A 17,823-nucleotide genomic window follows, 5' to 3' on the forward strand; every position below is an offset into this window, starting at 1 on the left:
TATCCCCAGAACCTAACTGATGAAACCGATCAGGAGCTCAATAAATAGTTGTGAATGTGTGCATTATTGAATTACATTAATGTTTTATGACATTTTTCTAAGTGCAGTAGGTTATATATTGTTGTCATTTAAAAAGTCTATCTGTGGGTACCAGGGTGGCTCAGTCTGTTAAGTGTCTGCCTTTGGCTCAGGTCATGATCCCAGGGTCCTGGGATCGAGCCCCACATCGGGCTCCCTGCTCCGTGGGGTGTCTGCTTCTCCCCCTGCCTCTCCCCTCTGGCTTGTGCTCTCTCTCTTGCTCACTCTCTCTCCCAAATAATAAAATCTTATTTTAAAAAAGTCTATCTGTATGTTTCCCCCATCCCCTGAAAATTAGTGGGTTGCTATAGGGAAGACAATAAAAATGTTGATGTGTCACCAACCATGTCACCACTGGGTCAAAGGGATGAGGAATGAAAAGAATACTAAATCTAGAACCAAGGGACAAAATCTCCATCATTTTGCCACTAACTCTTTATAGTCAATTGGGCAAGTCACTTATCACTCCTGAGACTTGGCTTCTTAATCTCTAATAGAAGAGAGTCATAATGGATGTCCTCTAAGATATTATATTGATGGATTATTTGGGATTCAAAACTTTTCACATGAGAACATGGCTTCATTCAAATGTTAGGCTTCTTCCTTTGGAGATGTGTTCCTATGAGGCTGCAAATTTTAAGTTTTGCAAAAGCAATTCTTATTAATGCTGTCGCATTCAGTTGGAGATCCTTGCTCATATCTTGCTCGTTGTTAATGCTCAGTTGTTGATTGATGGAATCAGGATAATAGCCATTAAGACTTCTATGTCCAAAGAAAGCCACAGATAAAGTTATTGGAATGCAGTTTATTGGAGGAGAGATTTAAGGATGTACAAAATTGAATCCACTAGTTTTATCCAGCAGGCCAAGATTTACATGCAATATGGAAAATCTTGGGTGATGTATATACCATAGTTCACTTCCCATTGTGTTACTCTAAGAGTGAGAAACCCAAAGTCATTCCTGAAGAGTAACTCTAATAGGGCAGTAGGGCTTCCAAGGAATTTGGACTGCAAGCAGTTGTTGGTTATGCCCCTCTAAGATGTTTTATATGCCATTTTAAATTTAGATAGCTTATAATGTATTCTCTTTTTTAAAAAGATTATCTCGGGGCACCTAGGTGGCTCAGTTGGTTAAGCGACTACCTTCAGCTCAGGTCATGATCCTGGAGTCCCGGGATCGAGTCCCACATCGGGCTCCCCACTCAGTGGGGAGTCTTCTTCTCCCTCTGACACTCTCCCCTCTCTTGCTCTCTCTCACTCTCTCACTCTCAAATAAATAAAATCTTTAAAAAAATAAAATAAAAATATTATCTTAGAGCTAATATGAGAGAAAAAAAGCTCTCAGATTAACAAATTGGTCCTCAGCCAGTACAGTGATATGATTTGAAAATCAAAAACATTTAGATGCATATGCAGATGTATAGGACACACACACTTTTTCCCCACTGCATTCAGCTCAGATTGGACTTTTATTAAAATATGCTCTGTAGGGGGCGCCTGGGTGGCTCAGTCGCTAAGCGTCTGCCTTCGGCTCAGGTCATGGTCCCAGGGTCCTGGGATCGAGCCCCACATCGGGCTCCCTGCTCCGTGGGAAGCCTGCTTCTCCCTCTCCCACTCCCCCTGCTTGTGTTCCCTCTCTCGCTGTGTCTCTCTCTGTCATATAAATAAAATCTTTAAAAAATATATGCTCTGTAATGTGAACTTCAGAATATATATGGATAACGTGGAAAAGAGTCAAAAACAGCCATATATACATGATAATGAAAACTGTTCCATCCTGTGAGGAGTTATTCTTTGCTTTTTTTCACCGGTCATTTCCTGGCTTTATCAGTTCCTGGTCAGAACGCCAGCCTTACAGAGAACTGAGTTCTCCTGAAGTGAATTACTTGAGAATTACAGATAGGATAAGGATGTGGGGTCACTGGTAGAGGCGGCAGAGGGACCTTTCTGATGTACTCATGTCGGCACACCTAAGCTGGGTAATCTTGAAAACCCTGTTTATTGCCGAGCAGAAGGATGAGTTTCCACAGTGTGCTCTACATGTGTCCCAGTATTTGAAAAATACAATTAAATCATCTGTATTGAAAACATTGTACAGTGTGACAGTTTTTAAATATGCGATCGCATGATGAGACAGATACTAAGCTCCCAGTGATCACAGAAGGCACTTTCAAAGCACACTAACCCAAAAAGTATTTGAAATACACTAGTTTATCAATTCTTCATGAAAATGGAACAGTGGCAGAAACTGAGAATTTGCCATACCTAGTAGTTTCTATTTGTGTTACACACATATCTGATAACACAGATTATATAAACACATTACAAATATGGGAATAAGATCCTTAATTTTTCACTTATGATACTAGCAAAGGAAAATCTATAAGGTGTAACTTTCTTCTAGATGGCGGATATCTGCAGAATTGTTAATATCCATTTGTCACTTAAGACTTAATGGCTCATGTGTAACATGCAAGCGTGAAAAAATAATTTGCAAGATGCATCAACAGTAATTGCTTTATGCCATTAAAATAGAGTTTACATATTACCTTTTATAATGCCACAACACTGTAAAAAGATTTAAATCTTTATATACATATATATGGGGGGGTGTATGTGTGTGTATTTTTTTTAAGCCTTCCTGAGTTATAGCTTTATTGAAATAAAGAATAGTATGTCAGAGAATAAGTTCAAGCATGCTACATTAACTTGCTTCAAACCTTCCAATTCTGAAGGGCTTTCCATCTCACACCTACCCACTGCCATTACACCTCAGACCTTAATTCCTGCTATTCTCTCCTTCCTCACTCACCGGCCTCCTTGTATACCTAAACTGTACCAGAATATCCCAAAATTAGGATGTTTTCATTTGCACTTTCTCTGTCTGGAATACTTTTCCCCAGACATTCGTGTGGCTTGCTAGACAATGGCCTTATTCATTTAAACATCACTTAGTGAGTGAGGGCTGTTATGGTTTACACTATGTTAAAAAATGTAATCAGACAAAGAAAGACAAATACCATATGATTTCACTTATATGTGAAATCACTCATATGTGGACTCTAAGAAACAAAAGAAACAAACAAAACAAACAGATTCACAGATACAGGAAACAAACTTGGTTACTAGATGGGGAGGGGCTGAGTGATGGGCCCCAAATTGTCGAAGGGAATTAAGAGCTACAAACTTCCAGCTATAGAGTAAATAAATCATGGGGTTGTAATGTACAGCATAGGGAATATAGTGAATAATATTGTAATTAGTATGGTGACAGATGGTAACTAGACTTGTCATGGGGATCCTTTCGCAATGTATAAATATCACATCACCATGATGTATACCTGAAACTAATAGGGTATCCTCTATCAATTATACTTCAATTAAAAAAAATTGCAATCTACACGCAACCTATTCTTCCATTCCTGTTGTAGTTTTTCTCCCCATTATCAGTTGCTAACTATATATATTTTAATTCTTTGCTCATTATCTGTTTTTTCCCCACTAGAATACAAGAGTGTAAACTGCGAAAATTTAGAATTTTTTTTTTCTCTGTGGCTTCCCTAGTGCCTAGATCCGTATCTGTCATGTAGTGGGTACTTAATAATGTTTGTTGAATGAGTGAATGGACTATAAAACAAATATGAAGAAGATGGTGCCCTGAAGATTGTTATTGAAATGTGTGTGCTGAAATGCATGTATGTGGGGTTTAGGGCCAAGCAATCACTAGGACCAAAATGTCAGAGACTAATCAATATTAACAAATTGGTTAATATTTTTTAAGTCATTGACAGATATGATATTTTTAAAAGGGGCCAGAGGAGAATGCTGTTTCATTATGAGTTAAAGAATGAAAGTTATGGAATATTGGAATATTGCTACTGGACAAGGATGAGGTCCTGATAAGGATTAAAAAAAAAAAAAAGTTAAGTACAGGGCGCCTGGGTGGCTCAGTCTATTAAGCGTCTGCTTTCGGCTCAGGTCATGATCCCAGAATCCTGGGATCAAGTCCCGTATCGGGCTCCTTGTTCAGCGGGGAGCCTGCTTCTCCCTCTGCTGCTTGCTCCCCCTGCTTGCTCAGTTTCTCTCTCTCTGACAAATAAATAAAAATCTTTTTAAAAAAATAATAAAAAATATAAATTAAAATTTAAAAAGGTGAGTAGTGATGAGTTCTCAAATGTTTTGACAGAGGCTGATTTTAACAGAAAAGAGATGAAGCTAACCTTAATTAATGGATCTTTACCTAGGGGAAGGTAAACGTGAAGGTCTGGATATAAATGACAACCAGAGTGTTGTCAGAATCATGTCAGAAAGAGAATTACTAACACAAACTGTAGTTTCTTTGCCATCTCAGAGGAGCTGGAGGAAGACAGTTCTGATCAGGCCAAAAGTGAAAGTAGGAAATCATTACCTTACGGAAAACGTGTTACTGCAGGGACACCGTATAGAGCTTGTTTTAGTTGGTTTAAGAAGAGCAAGGTGGAAAGGATTCTGAGGTAGAGGCATGTTACAACAGATGATGGGAAATTAGAGTCTAGAACTAGAAGTGGGCTTGTCCAGGCTCTCGGGAAGGTCGTGGCCGAGCCAGAACTTGAACCACCGTGATTCGGGAAGTTCCTAGATCGAGTTATTTGTATTCTATTGATGTTTTCTTAATTCATACTAATATATTGTGAAGGTCTGTTACGCGCGAGCTACTGTTGTAAGCACTGTGCATCCAGCGTTGAAAACAACCCCTTGCCTACCCCACCCCCACCACCGCACCGTGGGGAGACAGAAGGGAAACGTGCCCTCAATCAGAGAGGGATAACTACTGTGGAGATAGGAAGCAGCTGCGGTGGGGAGGGGCAAGCAGAGGAAAAGGTGGCATTGGGGCAGCTATGGGGCCGGGGGGTGGGGGGCCTGCGGATCTCCAAGGACGGAGTGAGAGCAAAGGCTCCAAGGATGGGCTGCCTGAGGGGGTCTGAGGAAGGCAGGGGTCAGTGTGGCTGGAGCCTGCGGAGCAAGGGGGAGGTGAGGAGGGCAGGACGGGCTGGGGCAAGGCAGGCGGAGCGGGATCACAGAGGGCCTTCAGCTGTTCCAACAACTGGACTTTCACTCTGAACAAGACTCTGTGCCGCGTGACGGCTTAGAGCACAGTGTCCGAATGTGACGTATTTGCAGAGGCTCAGCTTGGCTGCTGTGTGCAGGGTAGGTGTGAGAGCGCGGGGGGGGGGGGGGTTGGTTACAAGGTTCTGTGTGATGGGGGCAGGAGGTGGGGGCTTTGACCAGAGTGCTGGGGGGGGGAGGTGAGGGTCAGGAGTGCTCAGATCCTGAACGGAGAAGGTAGAGCAGACAGGATTCACGGACCGGTTGGAAATGAGTGTAGAAGAGAGGGCGGGGGTGGGGTGGGGGTGATGGGGGCTGTAGTGGGGACCCCCCCCGGCTTTGTTCTGAGCAGCTGGAAGAATACAGTTGTCCTTTACTGAAAGAAAGAAAACTGCTTGAAGGGCAAGTTCAGAAAGTCTCTTTTAATCTGTAGTGCTCTCCCTCTCTGTTCCCTTGTAATTTATAATTTGTTGAAAAAACTAGATTGTATAATCGGTAGAATTTCACACTGCACGGATTCTGCTGACCTTTCCCATTGGGGTCATTTAGCATATTCCCCTCCCCCAAATATACATTGTTTTCAGTGCATGTTTCCCAGAAGCTGGCAGTCAGGACCGCGAGTTCGGTGAAGTTCGTGTTTGATTTTGCGCGCCGTGCTTCCCAGGCGGAGTTGTGTACTTCCACCGGAAGGCACGTGTCCTTCGGTTTGACGTGCGGTTATATTAGCAGCTGTGAACAGCCATTGCTCAGAGCCTCCTTGTTAGAAGTTACAAAATGATGGTCCTCTAATCCCATCACTTAGTCCTCATTTATGAGCTGGAATATTTCCATACAGAGCGTTAGTTCTGTGACGGTTCCTACAGGTAAGGTAAGGCTAAATGCTGGATTCTTCCTGCTTATGTCCTGATATTCAAAATAACGAGTTAGTTACTTGGCATTTTCCAAGATTGAACATTTCTTTTTATTTTAATGAACTCCTGGAATTAAACATCCCTGATGTATTTTATTCCATCGCAGCAGATTCTTACTGATGTTAAAAAATCATCCTTCTTTGTTCCTGGGGGTTTCTGAACTGCCCTCTGTTTCCAATAGTTTATTTGTTTATGTGACATTATGTTCCAGGCTTATCTTGTGCATTTCCAGCCCTGAAATCAGTCACTTCACCCGGCAGCCCAGTTTCCTCTTAATGAAAAATCATATTGAGTGATGACAGTCTGTTTCTACAGGTTGTCCTTGTTTGGGGCCTTTTCCAGTGGACAGAGCTAGGACATAGGTCTACATTTTTTAAAAAAGAAAAATTATGGGTTCCTAGTGATGTTTCTAATTCAAATTCAGGAGTATGTAGGGTTATAATTTAACCTCATCAATCTTATATTCACTTGTCCTTTTCACACACTGAAATTTTCAGGGTCCAAAGCATCAAGGTAATTACTCATTTGTATTGTTGCCCATGTAGAGAGCATTTCAGTAACAGAGAACGCAGGGTCCAATTTTACCTGAAAGGTCACGGTGAAAGGGACATTTGTTGACAAGATGAGGATGCATATTCTGATTAGAGCAAACAGCATACACAAAGATTCAGAGGCTTGAGAGAGCACAGTTCATCTAAGAAAGAGCAAATACTGTTGTCCCAGAGGAGTGATGGGTTAGGGAGTCAGGAAGGACTGGGAACATGATGAGCTCACATTCAGTGCCGTGAGCCGTGAACGTTAGCATCAACCAGAGACACAAGCTGTTTTCTGTGTTTAGGAGATATCTTGTATTTAGTTTTTGGGTTTCTTTTTAAAGATTCATTTATTTATTTTAGAGAGGGGGGAGAGAGTGAGCAAGCAGGGGAGAGGCAAAGGGAGAGAGAGAGAGAATCCTGAAGCAGACTTCCTGCTGAGCACAGAGCCTGATGTAGGGCTCCATCTCATGACCCTGAGATCATGACCCGAGCCAAAATCTAGAGTCAGCCACCTAACTGACTGAGCCACCCAGGCACCCCTTGCATTTCTTTTTAATAAAAAGCATTTCTACTTTGTCTATATAAGGAGAACCTGCAGGATAGAACTTGAAGGATGGCGATCCTTAACTTTGTTCTACATCAGTTCAAAGAAAGTGCAGCTCAATTATTTTCTACCACTTAAAGAAGTCCTTGCATCCTAATGACCCATTTCGTGGTATTTTTCTCCCCACAGAGGACAAGGTGTGGACTATAGTGTCTCACGATTTGCAGATGCAGACCACAGTGGTGGGCTACAGCCCAGAAAAGTACTCTGTGACGCAGCTCGTGTATAGTGCCTCCATGGACCAGATCAGCGCCGTCACCAGCAGCGCCGAGCACTGTGAGCAGTACGTCTCCTATTTCTGCAAGATGTCGAGGTTGTTGAACACCCCAGGTAGGCTGAGAATAGAGTGTTACTTTTAATTACTATCTCAGCTGGTGCTTGGAATTGTCCAAACAATCCAACAGGTGTGACTTATTATCTTACAGTCCAGTCTCCAAAGTGCAGGCAGCTGTGAAAAAAGGAAAACATCACTTGGTTGGTTTCCTGGGGAATGAAACTAAAGTACAATTTTCAGAAAAAAATTCCATTGTTTTCAACTTACAGATTTTTCAATTTTACGTGCATATACGTGTGTATGAGTGTTTCTGGTGCTTAATTATCAGTAGTTGCTTTGGGCAAAAGTGTATCAGAGCCTCTTGTGAACTTTCAGGTAATACCTTCTGAGTTCTTCAGCTATCTTTAACGTAAAGCTGAAAGCATTCTAAAGGCTGCCCGAGGTAAATAACATGTAGAATAGCGATAAAATTTAGAGCTCTTTATTGTCTATAGTCATTTAACAGTATCTGCTTGTCTCAAGAAGTTCGACCTAATTTTTTTTTCGTGATGGCTTCCTTTAAATGATACCTCAGGATGTGTGTGTGTGTGTGTGTGTGTGTGTGTGTGTGTGTGTGTGGTATAGAAAATAAAGAGTTTCCAAAGGCTACATTAGAAATATCTTTTCCAAGAGATCCGTATGCTTTGGGGTTCTTGGCAGCAGATTCAAGATGTTGACAGAAAACTAAATCCCTCGGTCTGTAGTATAACAGAGTAGAAATAAAGCATGTGCTCTGAGTCAGAGAAACAAATGTTCACACTTTTCAGCCTGGCCGCTCTCCAGGTGTGACTTTGGTGGAGTTATTTGAACCCTTCAGCCTCAGTATCCCATGTCTTTTTCATTCAAATAGGGATCATAATGCCTACTGCAGGTGAGTGAGAATTTCATAGGGTCATGCACTAAATGCTTACTATAGGGTCTGATGCATTTAAGGACTTCACAAATAGCAAATAGTGTATTGATTATTCTTAATATTAAGTAACTTTAGAAGTGGCGTTGTGCTACATCACAGACCAATGGGCTATTTGCTGCCCCAAATCAGTGTTGGATTGGAGGCAGTATTGTGGGGAATACTTACAAAGAAGAGTTATAAAAAACATTATATACAATATTTTAAAGATTTGAGTGTTTTTTTTTTAATGTGTAAAGCCTTGTGCTGAAATTATAGATGAGTGTAACCTATGGACTCTAAGAAAGTAAAATCTGTAAGTTGTGGACATGACTGGTTCAGACACTTAGTTCTGCTGAGGTGGTGCTTAGAGGCAGAAAGACGATTTGAGGATGTTGAAAGAAGGTAAGCAAAAGTCCAGAAGACAAAATGTGAATGATCCTTCAGGTCATGGTGAGAAGTAGCTCAGCAAAAGCAGAGTTCAGTAACAATAGGAAGAAATAAGGTTGGAAAACACATGGGAGAAACTGGGGGCGGAAGGGTGTGCGGGGAGGTGCGTGACCTAAGTGTTCCGCTGTGGACCTGGGATGTTTTGCCCTGAAGGCTGGTGCTTCTCAGACTTCAGCAGGCATTGGAATAACCTGGGACATTAATAACACACAAATTGCTGAGCCTCAGTCCTCAAGTTTCTGATTCACTAGGTCTGAGGTGGAGCTCAAGAATTTGCATAAGTAATGAGTCCAGTGGACTGAATTGTGTCCTTCCAAAATTTGTATGATGAAATCCTAACCCCCAATGTGACTGAATTTGAGATAGGGCTTTTAGTAGGTAATTAAGGTTAAATGAGTTCATAAAGCTGGTGAGATTGGTGGCCTTATAAAAAGAGGGAAAACGAGCTCTTCCTCTCTCTCACATGTGGACACAGTGAGAAGGCAGCCAGCCATCTGCAAGCCACGATGAGAGCCCTCACCAGAAGCCAAGATGTCTAGCAACATGATCTTGGACTTCCAGCCTCCAGAACCATGAGAAAACAAATGTGTGTTAAGCCCCCCAGCTGTGGTATTTTGTTATAGCAGCCTGAGTGAATTAATAACCTGAGGTCCCAGCAATGACAACATTGCTGGTTTAGAGACCACTCTTTGAACACCACTGCTGTGGGCCATGGGAAGCCTTCCAAGTCCCTACAGCCCAACTGTTCTTCCCTGCACTTGCACTTACCATCGCCTTTTTTACTGGATCCAATTTTCAGTGCCGGGAAAAGTCAACCAAGGATGATAGAAAATACAGGGCACTGGGTGCAATTAACAACTTCCATCAGCTTGTCAGCACTGAGTTTCATGAGTGAATGCTCCTTACTGAGGTGCATTCCAAGGATCTCAGTCAATTAGTCTTCAGTCCTGGTGGGTGTGGGTGAGGACGGGGGCAAACTGCTGACCAGACAAGTAGCTCGGTACCATCCGCTTTATTTTCTTCCATTCTTCTCTTTGACTCCAAAGTCAACTTTTGCTTTTTGAATTTTGCTCTGGTGGTTACAAAACACAATGTGACTTTTAAATAAGTTCAGTTTACGGTTTGGGCACTAGGAGAATTAGGTTGGAAGTAAGCAGAAGAATTTGCCTCTGGTGCCGGTCTTGTTATTCATTCCTTCCCTCTTCCCTCCTGGACACCCTCCGCCTCCTCCCTGCAGCCACTAAGAGGTCTCACACACTTACTATGCTCCTTTTCAAAACCAGAGGGTTTCTACAACCTCAGGAAAAATAGGATAAATTTTTTAAAACAGTATTTCAGTTACATGTTCTAATAATAAGCTAAACATACTTTTTGTCAACCTCCAGACGCCTTTTCAGGGGGAATAAACACTAAATTGAAATCAAGAGTTAATTGTTAATCTGCACAATAGCAGATTATTTTCTTGTGATTCCAGACATTGTATTTCCAGACCCTTGTAGATGATTATTGTACTTAATACATTGTACTTTGAAAATAAGTTTATCGTATGCTGCTTGCCTGTATGTACATATATATGTATATAATTTTCACTCACAAAAGATTAGTACTTAATAAATGTTTGCTGATTGGAATGAAATGAAAATATATCATTTTAAGTATTACCTCATCCTACCTTCAGGCAGTTGTTTTAAACAAGTTCAGGTTTGTCAAAATGCTGATTCCAGGGCCACACTTCTCTGGAACTCTCATTTGATAGAACTTGGTTGGGGCCCAGGAATGTTTGCTTTTAAAAAACCATCCATGGGTAGTTCTGTGATCCAAACACTAAGAAACACCATCTTTAATTTATGGTGTGAAGGTCTCTCATGTTAGACTTTAAGATTTCAATTCTCCATGTTAGAGAAGATTAAAGGGAATATTAGAAGTTGTCTGGCCAATTAAAAGAAAATGGCATACATAATTACCTGCTACTTCAGCTAACCTAGGTTGGCATTGTAGTATTTATTAATCCTTTTCATAGACAAGTCTCTAAATGTTATACAGCAGCCTTCCCTTCTGAGTCATTCTTCATACTCCCAATTTCTGTTTCCCAGGCTAGCTACTCTGTAGAACAGCTGAGGCAAGAAAAAGGAGTAGTTGACAGCAAGTGTTTCTTTATGATCGTGTTCGGTGTATGGGCAAATAACACAATTTAATAAAAATCTTTAATTTGTTGTGTTTTTTTGTTTTTGTTTTTAAAGATTGTATTTATTTATTTGAGAGAGAGAGCACATGAGAGGGGGGAGGGTCAGAGGGAGAAGCAGACTCCCTGCTGAGCAGGGAGCCTGATGGGGGACTCCAGGATCATGACCTGAGCCGAAGGCAGTCGCTCAACCAACTGAGCCATCCAGGCGCCCCTTTAATTTGTTGTTTTAAGGAGCTAATGTTTGCTGTAATTGGTTTTTTTTTTTCCTCCTTCCTGGTAACATTCAATTTTAAATATCCATTTACTCCTCCTTAACTAAGACTGAATTATATTGGAACTTCTGTAGTAGTACTTGTGACATCTGTTTGAATATAAAGTATATTCATTATAGTCATGGCAATTAAAATGAATATCAAATGAGTTTGTAATAGTTATGCACTTAAAATGTTATTCTTTATTTTAAAAGTCTTAGCCTCAAGAGTTCATTTGGGGCTCTATAGTTTCTAATGATACTTATGATAAAGAGTTGATTTTGTGTGCATATGGATCTCATTTTTATTTTGATAAATGTTTGGTTGTGCCATACCGTTAGCCAACAAGTGTAGCATTACTCATTTTTGGTTTCTCACAACTTTACAAGAGTAGTAATATTCTCTCTTCTTTTTATTGCTACAAAATTTAAAAATGGAATCAATTTTAAAGTAAGGATTTTGCCATTCGTTATGGTCATATCTATTCTTGCCATGTTACTTACTAATTCAGTTGTTCTTAGTCAGCTTTGTAAAAGACATAGAAACAATACAAAGTTACTTTATTCCATAGAAGAGCCATAGAGTTTGGAGGAAGGCCTACCAATTTGGGAATGAACAAATTCTCCCTAAACAAAGGAGACCATTAATGGGTATCCAAAACCAAAAGGATGTTAACGTGTTTTATATTTGTAACCCCAGCACTGCAAATGTAATAATATCTGAACTTACGAAAGACAAAAATCATTAAACAATGAAATATACTTCTGAAATAAATACTTTCAGAACCTGACTCTGATAAGTTAGATACCAAGAGAAAGTTTCATTAGATCCCACTTGAGAAACATCTTAGCAATCCTAATGCTTTTAGATAAAATATTTCCCTATATTTGGGCACAACCTATTAACCTGCTTTAAAGTGCTCATTTGTATATCTTAGATATAGGTAGTAGAATCAACATGAGTCATGACTGCTTATCTGCAGAGTAATTTTAGGAGAGGGGAAAATGCAATCTTCCCCTGGACCTAGGAGTAAAGATAAAGTGAATGACTCTGAGCAGTTGTAATGCCTTCATCAGATGACTCAGTGAGGTCATGGGAAGAGCAAGGAGAGAACACTGAAGGAAAAAAACACTAATTTGAAAAGGTAATTGAAGGAGAGGTTGCAGCTAACTAACAAGACCCAAAAGTGATGATCAGAGCAGTAGGAAGAGAGTCAAATTAGGAAATCCTAATAATCAAGAAGTTAGAGGAAAGGAGTGTTTAACAATAAGCAAACAAGTAAAAAAAGAAGAATGAACAAAAAATTGAGTTGTGGTCAGTAGTGAGACATCATATAGGGAAGCCAGGCCTTGGCTTTGGCTGTTGGGAGACCACTGGAGTTTCCTTGGCTTTGGCTGTTGGGAGACCACTGAAGAATGAATAGAAGAAGGGAACAGCAAGTGAAGGTTTTCAAGAAGTTCCATGGTAAGGAGGGAGGGCTAAATACAGATTTGCTGCTTAGTCAAAAGACAGAACCAAAGCGAGGGTTTGGGAATTTCTTATATTTTTAAAAATGAGGGAGTTATGAGTAAGTTTATAAATGGAGGAGGCGGTAGAGAGGAAGAGGCTAAAGATATAAAACAAAAAGAAATGACGGGGCCCCAGGAGAGACAAGACAATGTGGAATTTGCCTTGGGGGAAAAAAAAAATACCTGCTCTGAGAAGGGAGATAAAGGAAAGAGTAGAGATTTTCATTAAATTCTATTGACCGACACCGTTCTTGACATTTTATCTCCTTTAACTCTCAGAGTTATGTGAACTAACTTTTATTATCTCCACTTTGCAAAGTAGGGCTCAGAGAGGTGAATAAACTCACCAAAGGTCACTGTGGCTGGAAATGAGAAAGCAGGGTTCAAACACAAATCTAGCTTCTCATAAGCCTTGCATGCTGACTCACTGAGGAGAGCGTGAACATGGGGAGAGATCAGCGCCCCCCGCCAAAGTGAGGCTAGAGCAAACCCAGCATGGGATCCACACATCCCATCTCTTCAACCACCATGAAAGAACGTTTTCCTTCGTGCCTTTTACTTTTTGTCTCTGATTAGAAGTGCTCTTTGCCAAGTGACTTTTGGTCAAGTCCAATATTTCTGATTAATAAATTAATCTTAAGGGCAGATTTACTGAGGACAGCTTGACTGACCTCTACTAAAAGGTTACTGCATTTCAAGGTGCCAACCTCTTGAGCTTTGAGGTGTGACTTTGAAAAAGATTGACCTTCTAGAACTTGATGAAGACTTTTTATTTCTGCCATTTTATTTTGTGAGTGCCTGTGCATAGCTTCCTTTATTTTTAAATGACTGAAATAGGAATGAAGGGACACTTTGAAGCAATCCTATATCACACTGCAGAATTTGGCAAGTATCTTCTCATATACTTAAATCATCAACATTTTTTGTTTGCATATCACCTTTAAAATCATCCATTTCAGTGACATAAAATGAAGATAAACCTAATTGGTTAGTGTAAATTATGTTTAAAAATACCTCTCTCCTCAACAGGATACTGAAAAAAAGGAATTTTACTATAAAAATCCCTTGCAAATATCTAATTTTATTAAGAAACATTGAGCAAGGATTTGTTGAATACAGAATACTCTGCTAGGTGCCATGAGAATACAAGGTGGGCAAAGAATAGTTTTTAAACAGCATTTGCCATAAGATATAGAAACTTTTTTATAATGAAAAGTTATTTATTTTCTGAAGGGATTTTACTGGTACCTCTTGGATAAAAGATTGAATAAATTTAGAATTCATAACAATTCCTAAAAACATTGGTATGTGTATTTTGTACAGGAGGGAAGATCAGGAGCTATTTGGGAAAGCTTAGGAATGGGAGGAGAGAGGGTTTTTGAGTTCCATGGGCCAGTGTACCAGTCTAGGTTCAACTGGAGAAATAAAACCAGTAAGAATATATATATTTACAAACTCATTCCAAGGAATTGGCTTATTCAGTAGTGGGACCTAGCTTGGCAAGTCCAGACTTGGGGCAGACAGGCACTCAAGAATGAGAAGAAAGCTGCTGCCCATGGGTAGAATATCTTCTCCACGGAAGACCAAGTCCTTTCATCCTGAATCAGATCCATCCAGCTCATGTGGCCTGATCTCTCTTACTTAAAGTCAACCGATAATGGACTTACCGACATCTACAAAATACCTGCATAGCAACACCTTGATTTATGTTTGGTTGAGTGGGCACTGTAGCCCAGCTAAGTTTGCACACTAAACTGAGCATCATAGTCAGCAAAGATTATTGTTTTAAAATGAACAAGTGAGAAATCCGTTTCTAGAGTAGCGATGATTTATTCCCTCAATTGTGGAACATGGAGCTCTCTCTGTCAGCATAGACAGGTGAAAGCGACATGTTAGAGCTGTTGGGGACCTTTTATTCTCCCATCTCTCCATTCCCAATGAGGGTACATGTGAACCTGGTATCACATTGCCAAATAAAATATTTTATATGGTTAGAGCAATGGTAGTAATTTGAATGAATCAAGTAGATCAACTTTACTCAAGAAGTCAAAAACAAAGATTTTCCTTTTCTCTATGTTGTTTCAAAAAAAAAAATTGTGGATGCCTTTATTCCATATTTTAGCCAAGATAGCCTGTGTCCACCAGGGACCTGGCAGGATTCACTCATTGTTGGTCAGAGCTCTGCCTAAAGGAAAATATTTCCATTGATCCAAGTAAGTGTACCCCAGACCCATAACCTTAGGAAAGCTGCAGCTCCCTCACTCCACATTACTTTGCAGTGTTTCTGTGTTTTTTCTTTTATAATTGAATCAAATCCCATTGCCATGCAAACTAAAAGTAATGTTACAGAAGCTCAGAGAAAGTTGAAAGAACTCACTTTTTTTTTAAGAATGGATAAGAATGAAATAATACACAAGTTTGTCTTCCAAGTTTTGTTATTTCCCACTTCTCTAAGTGGGATGAAAGAACTTCTCTAAAATACTGAGTCTCCAAAAAGGCAGCTGGATTCTATTATCCTGTTTGCCTGTGATTTACCCAAACCGAGTGATGGGGTAGTTTTTATAGGAGAATGAATAATGTTGCAGACTGTTAGTCAAGTAGAAATGCCATAGCCATTTTGACCTTCATTCTGTATCTTAAATTCTCTTAAAGAAAATAACTCTTTTTTTCCCCCCTCTTGGTACTGGATCTGAAATTCAGGCTAAATGTATTGTCCTCTATATACTTAAATAAATAATGTTGTAAAATCTCTAAATTAGATTATGATGAAAGGAGGAAAAATGGCATTAGTGTTTATTAAATGCTTACCATGGACATTTACATATATTGGCTCATTCCATCCATCCCCAAAACTTTGTAAATTATATATTATTATTTCCATTTTATACCTGAAGAAACCTAGACCTTTGGAACGGTTAATTCACCAAAGGAAAAGAGTAAAAATGGTGCTAAGAGTCCAAACCAAGATTAAAATCTAGGCTTTTTTGCCTCTAGACTCACGTGTATTTTCTACCAAAATGTTAATACAAAAACAAAAACAAACAAATGAAAAAAAAAAAAAACAGGAGAGTGGGGAGAGAGAGAGAGAAGGAAAGAGAACAAAAGAAAGAAAGGCTTATTAGGGGCCACCTAATAAGCTAATTGGGGAAATTTTTAGTTTTTCCTAAAGTGCAAAATTAGGATGTGCTCTTAGTACAATTAAAACAGAAGTTTGAAGCATTTTTGTTAAGCAGGAGGCCAAAAGGGACATTTATGAGAGCTGCAAATGCTTCATTTTGAAATTCTGCTTTTTCCCCCAATATTCTTGATTTGGCCCTGACAAGTATATTAAAAAATATGGTTTAGATGACAATTTGTTTGGAACCATATTGAAAAACATTTGATGTGAAAGAAACAAGAACATGCCTCTCTTTCTATAGAGTACTTGACTTTCATGTTTTAATATCAAGGTATTTCAAATAGCACAGATGTATAGTGATGAAATAGAAAAATATTGCAAAAGGTTATCCACTTTTCAGACATGAGATATGAAAACAAAATGTTGAATTTTTTTTCTTTTCAGAAGAAACTCACACACTTAAGCCTAACACACATGCCATGCCCCGCACTGTATTCTTATTAATTTGCTATTGACAGATTGCTCAGAGACCCTGCTAGAATGGGCAAGGGCAGAGACGGCCAGGTCTGCCTATGGCTGGGCAGTGCCTGAAGGGTGGCCCTAAGACACAGACATAAAGTCACCCAGCAGAGAGAAATTTATTCTCTTAGGGTAGGGAATTGTTTTCTGTCAAAAAAATAAAACAGCTCTCAGTTTCAGGCTTGTAAGTTGGAGGAAGAATGGACAAGGGGAGGTGGTTTCATGCCGGGTAACAGGAAGGAGGGAACTTCATAGGCAGGCAATGGAGGTTGGGTGGGCAAGAGCCAGGGATAGGTGGACAATGCCGGAAGGAACATGGGGAAATAACTAGAACAAAACAGCCTACTCTACATTCTGTCCAGCCAGACTGTAGATTCTATTTAGTACCTCATGTTTTTATAAAATCCTATTGATCTAGTTAGCCCAAATGTTAAAAAATCAATTATCTTTCTTCTTAGAAGGCAGCCATGTAAAGGTCTCCAGAAACCAAAATTTTTTTATTTTGTTTCATTGTAAAACATCAAGACAAGACAGTAAGGTGATCGAAGCAACCAAATTACTAGGATCAGTGCTATAAGATTGGCGAGTCTAATAAACGAAGCTTAATACATAATCGTGGACAGAGGTTTCAGTTCTATTAACCACGGTTATGAGTTTACATGAAGAGAACTGGTAGAATAACTTACAAGGTTTTAATGTAAAAATAGGAAGTATTAATGAAGTAATATCCACGAAAGCAGGGAAGAAATGTGCATTTCCTAAATGAACAGTCACTACACAGGTCTCATAGACTTTCAGAGATGACTTAAATTCTGGAATCACTAGACACATATTATCCAAACTAATAAAAAGTAGCAAAAAGATGAATTAATACAGCAGATGATTATAATATAAATACTTGGCATTGGAATGTTATAACTTTTAAGGGTGTAACCAGTATCTAAAAGTATACTCTAAACATGATAATGAAGTTACAGGATACTCAATGGCAGTGACTTCTTTCCTCCTTCCGTCCCTGGGCAATTTATTCTTCTTCTGGCCTTGCAATAGATATTGTTCAGATTAGGCAAAGCATCCACCTTCACTATGTGTGTGTGTGTATATATACACACACACACACACACACACACACACACACGTATAAGGACATGTATTTTTTCACCTGTTGGGGTATATACCAGTGCATGTCTCTGTGATAACCTAATGTATCTCTGTGTGTTCTAAATACCACACACACACACCCTATATGGTTCCAAAAATAACTTGGTCAGGCAGAATTCCTCCATGAAACTGGCTAGTTCTGATAGACTTCATGAAAGTAACAACACCCAGAGCTTATTTGAAATGCAAAGAAATCGAACTACTTATATGGAGT

At 39.6% G+C, this 17,823-nt stretch overlaps 1 protein-coding gene across 1 annotated transcript in view; it reads left to right on the plus strand.

Annotated features, from left to right (window-relative positions):
* CNTNAP2 (contactin associated protein 2) overlaps window positions 1–17,823 on the plus strand; it is a 1,403,550-nt gene that overhangs the window by 777,666 nt on the left and 608,061 nt on the right. The window contains exon 13 of the mRNA XM_088018399.1: window positions 7,345–7,545. Coding sequence (XP_087874525.1) covers window positions 7,345–7,545 — 201 coding nt within the window. The remainder of the gene's footprint in view (window positions 1–7,344; window positions 7,546–17,823) is intronic.

Source organism: Eumetopias jubatus, unplaced genomic scaffold, assembly GCF_037043125.1.
Source record: "Eumetopias jubatus isolate StellerSeaLion01/CBP00866 unplaced genomic scaffold, mEumJub1_p1.0 scaffold_14, whole genome shotgun sequence".
Taxonomy (NCBI): domain Eukaryota; kingdom Metazoa; phylum Chordata; class Mammalia; order Carnivora; family Otariidae; genus Eumetopias; species Eumetopias jubatus.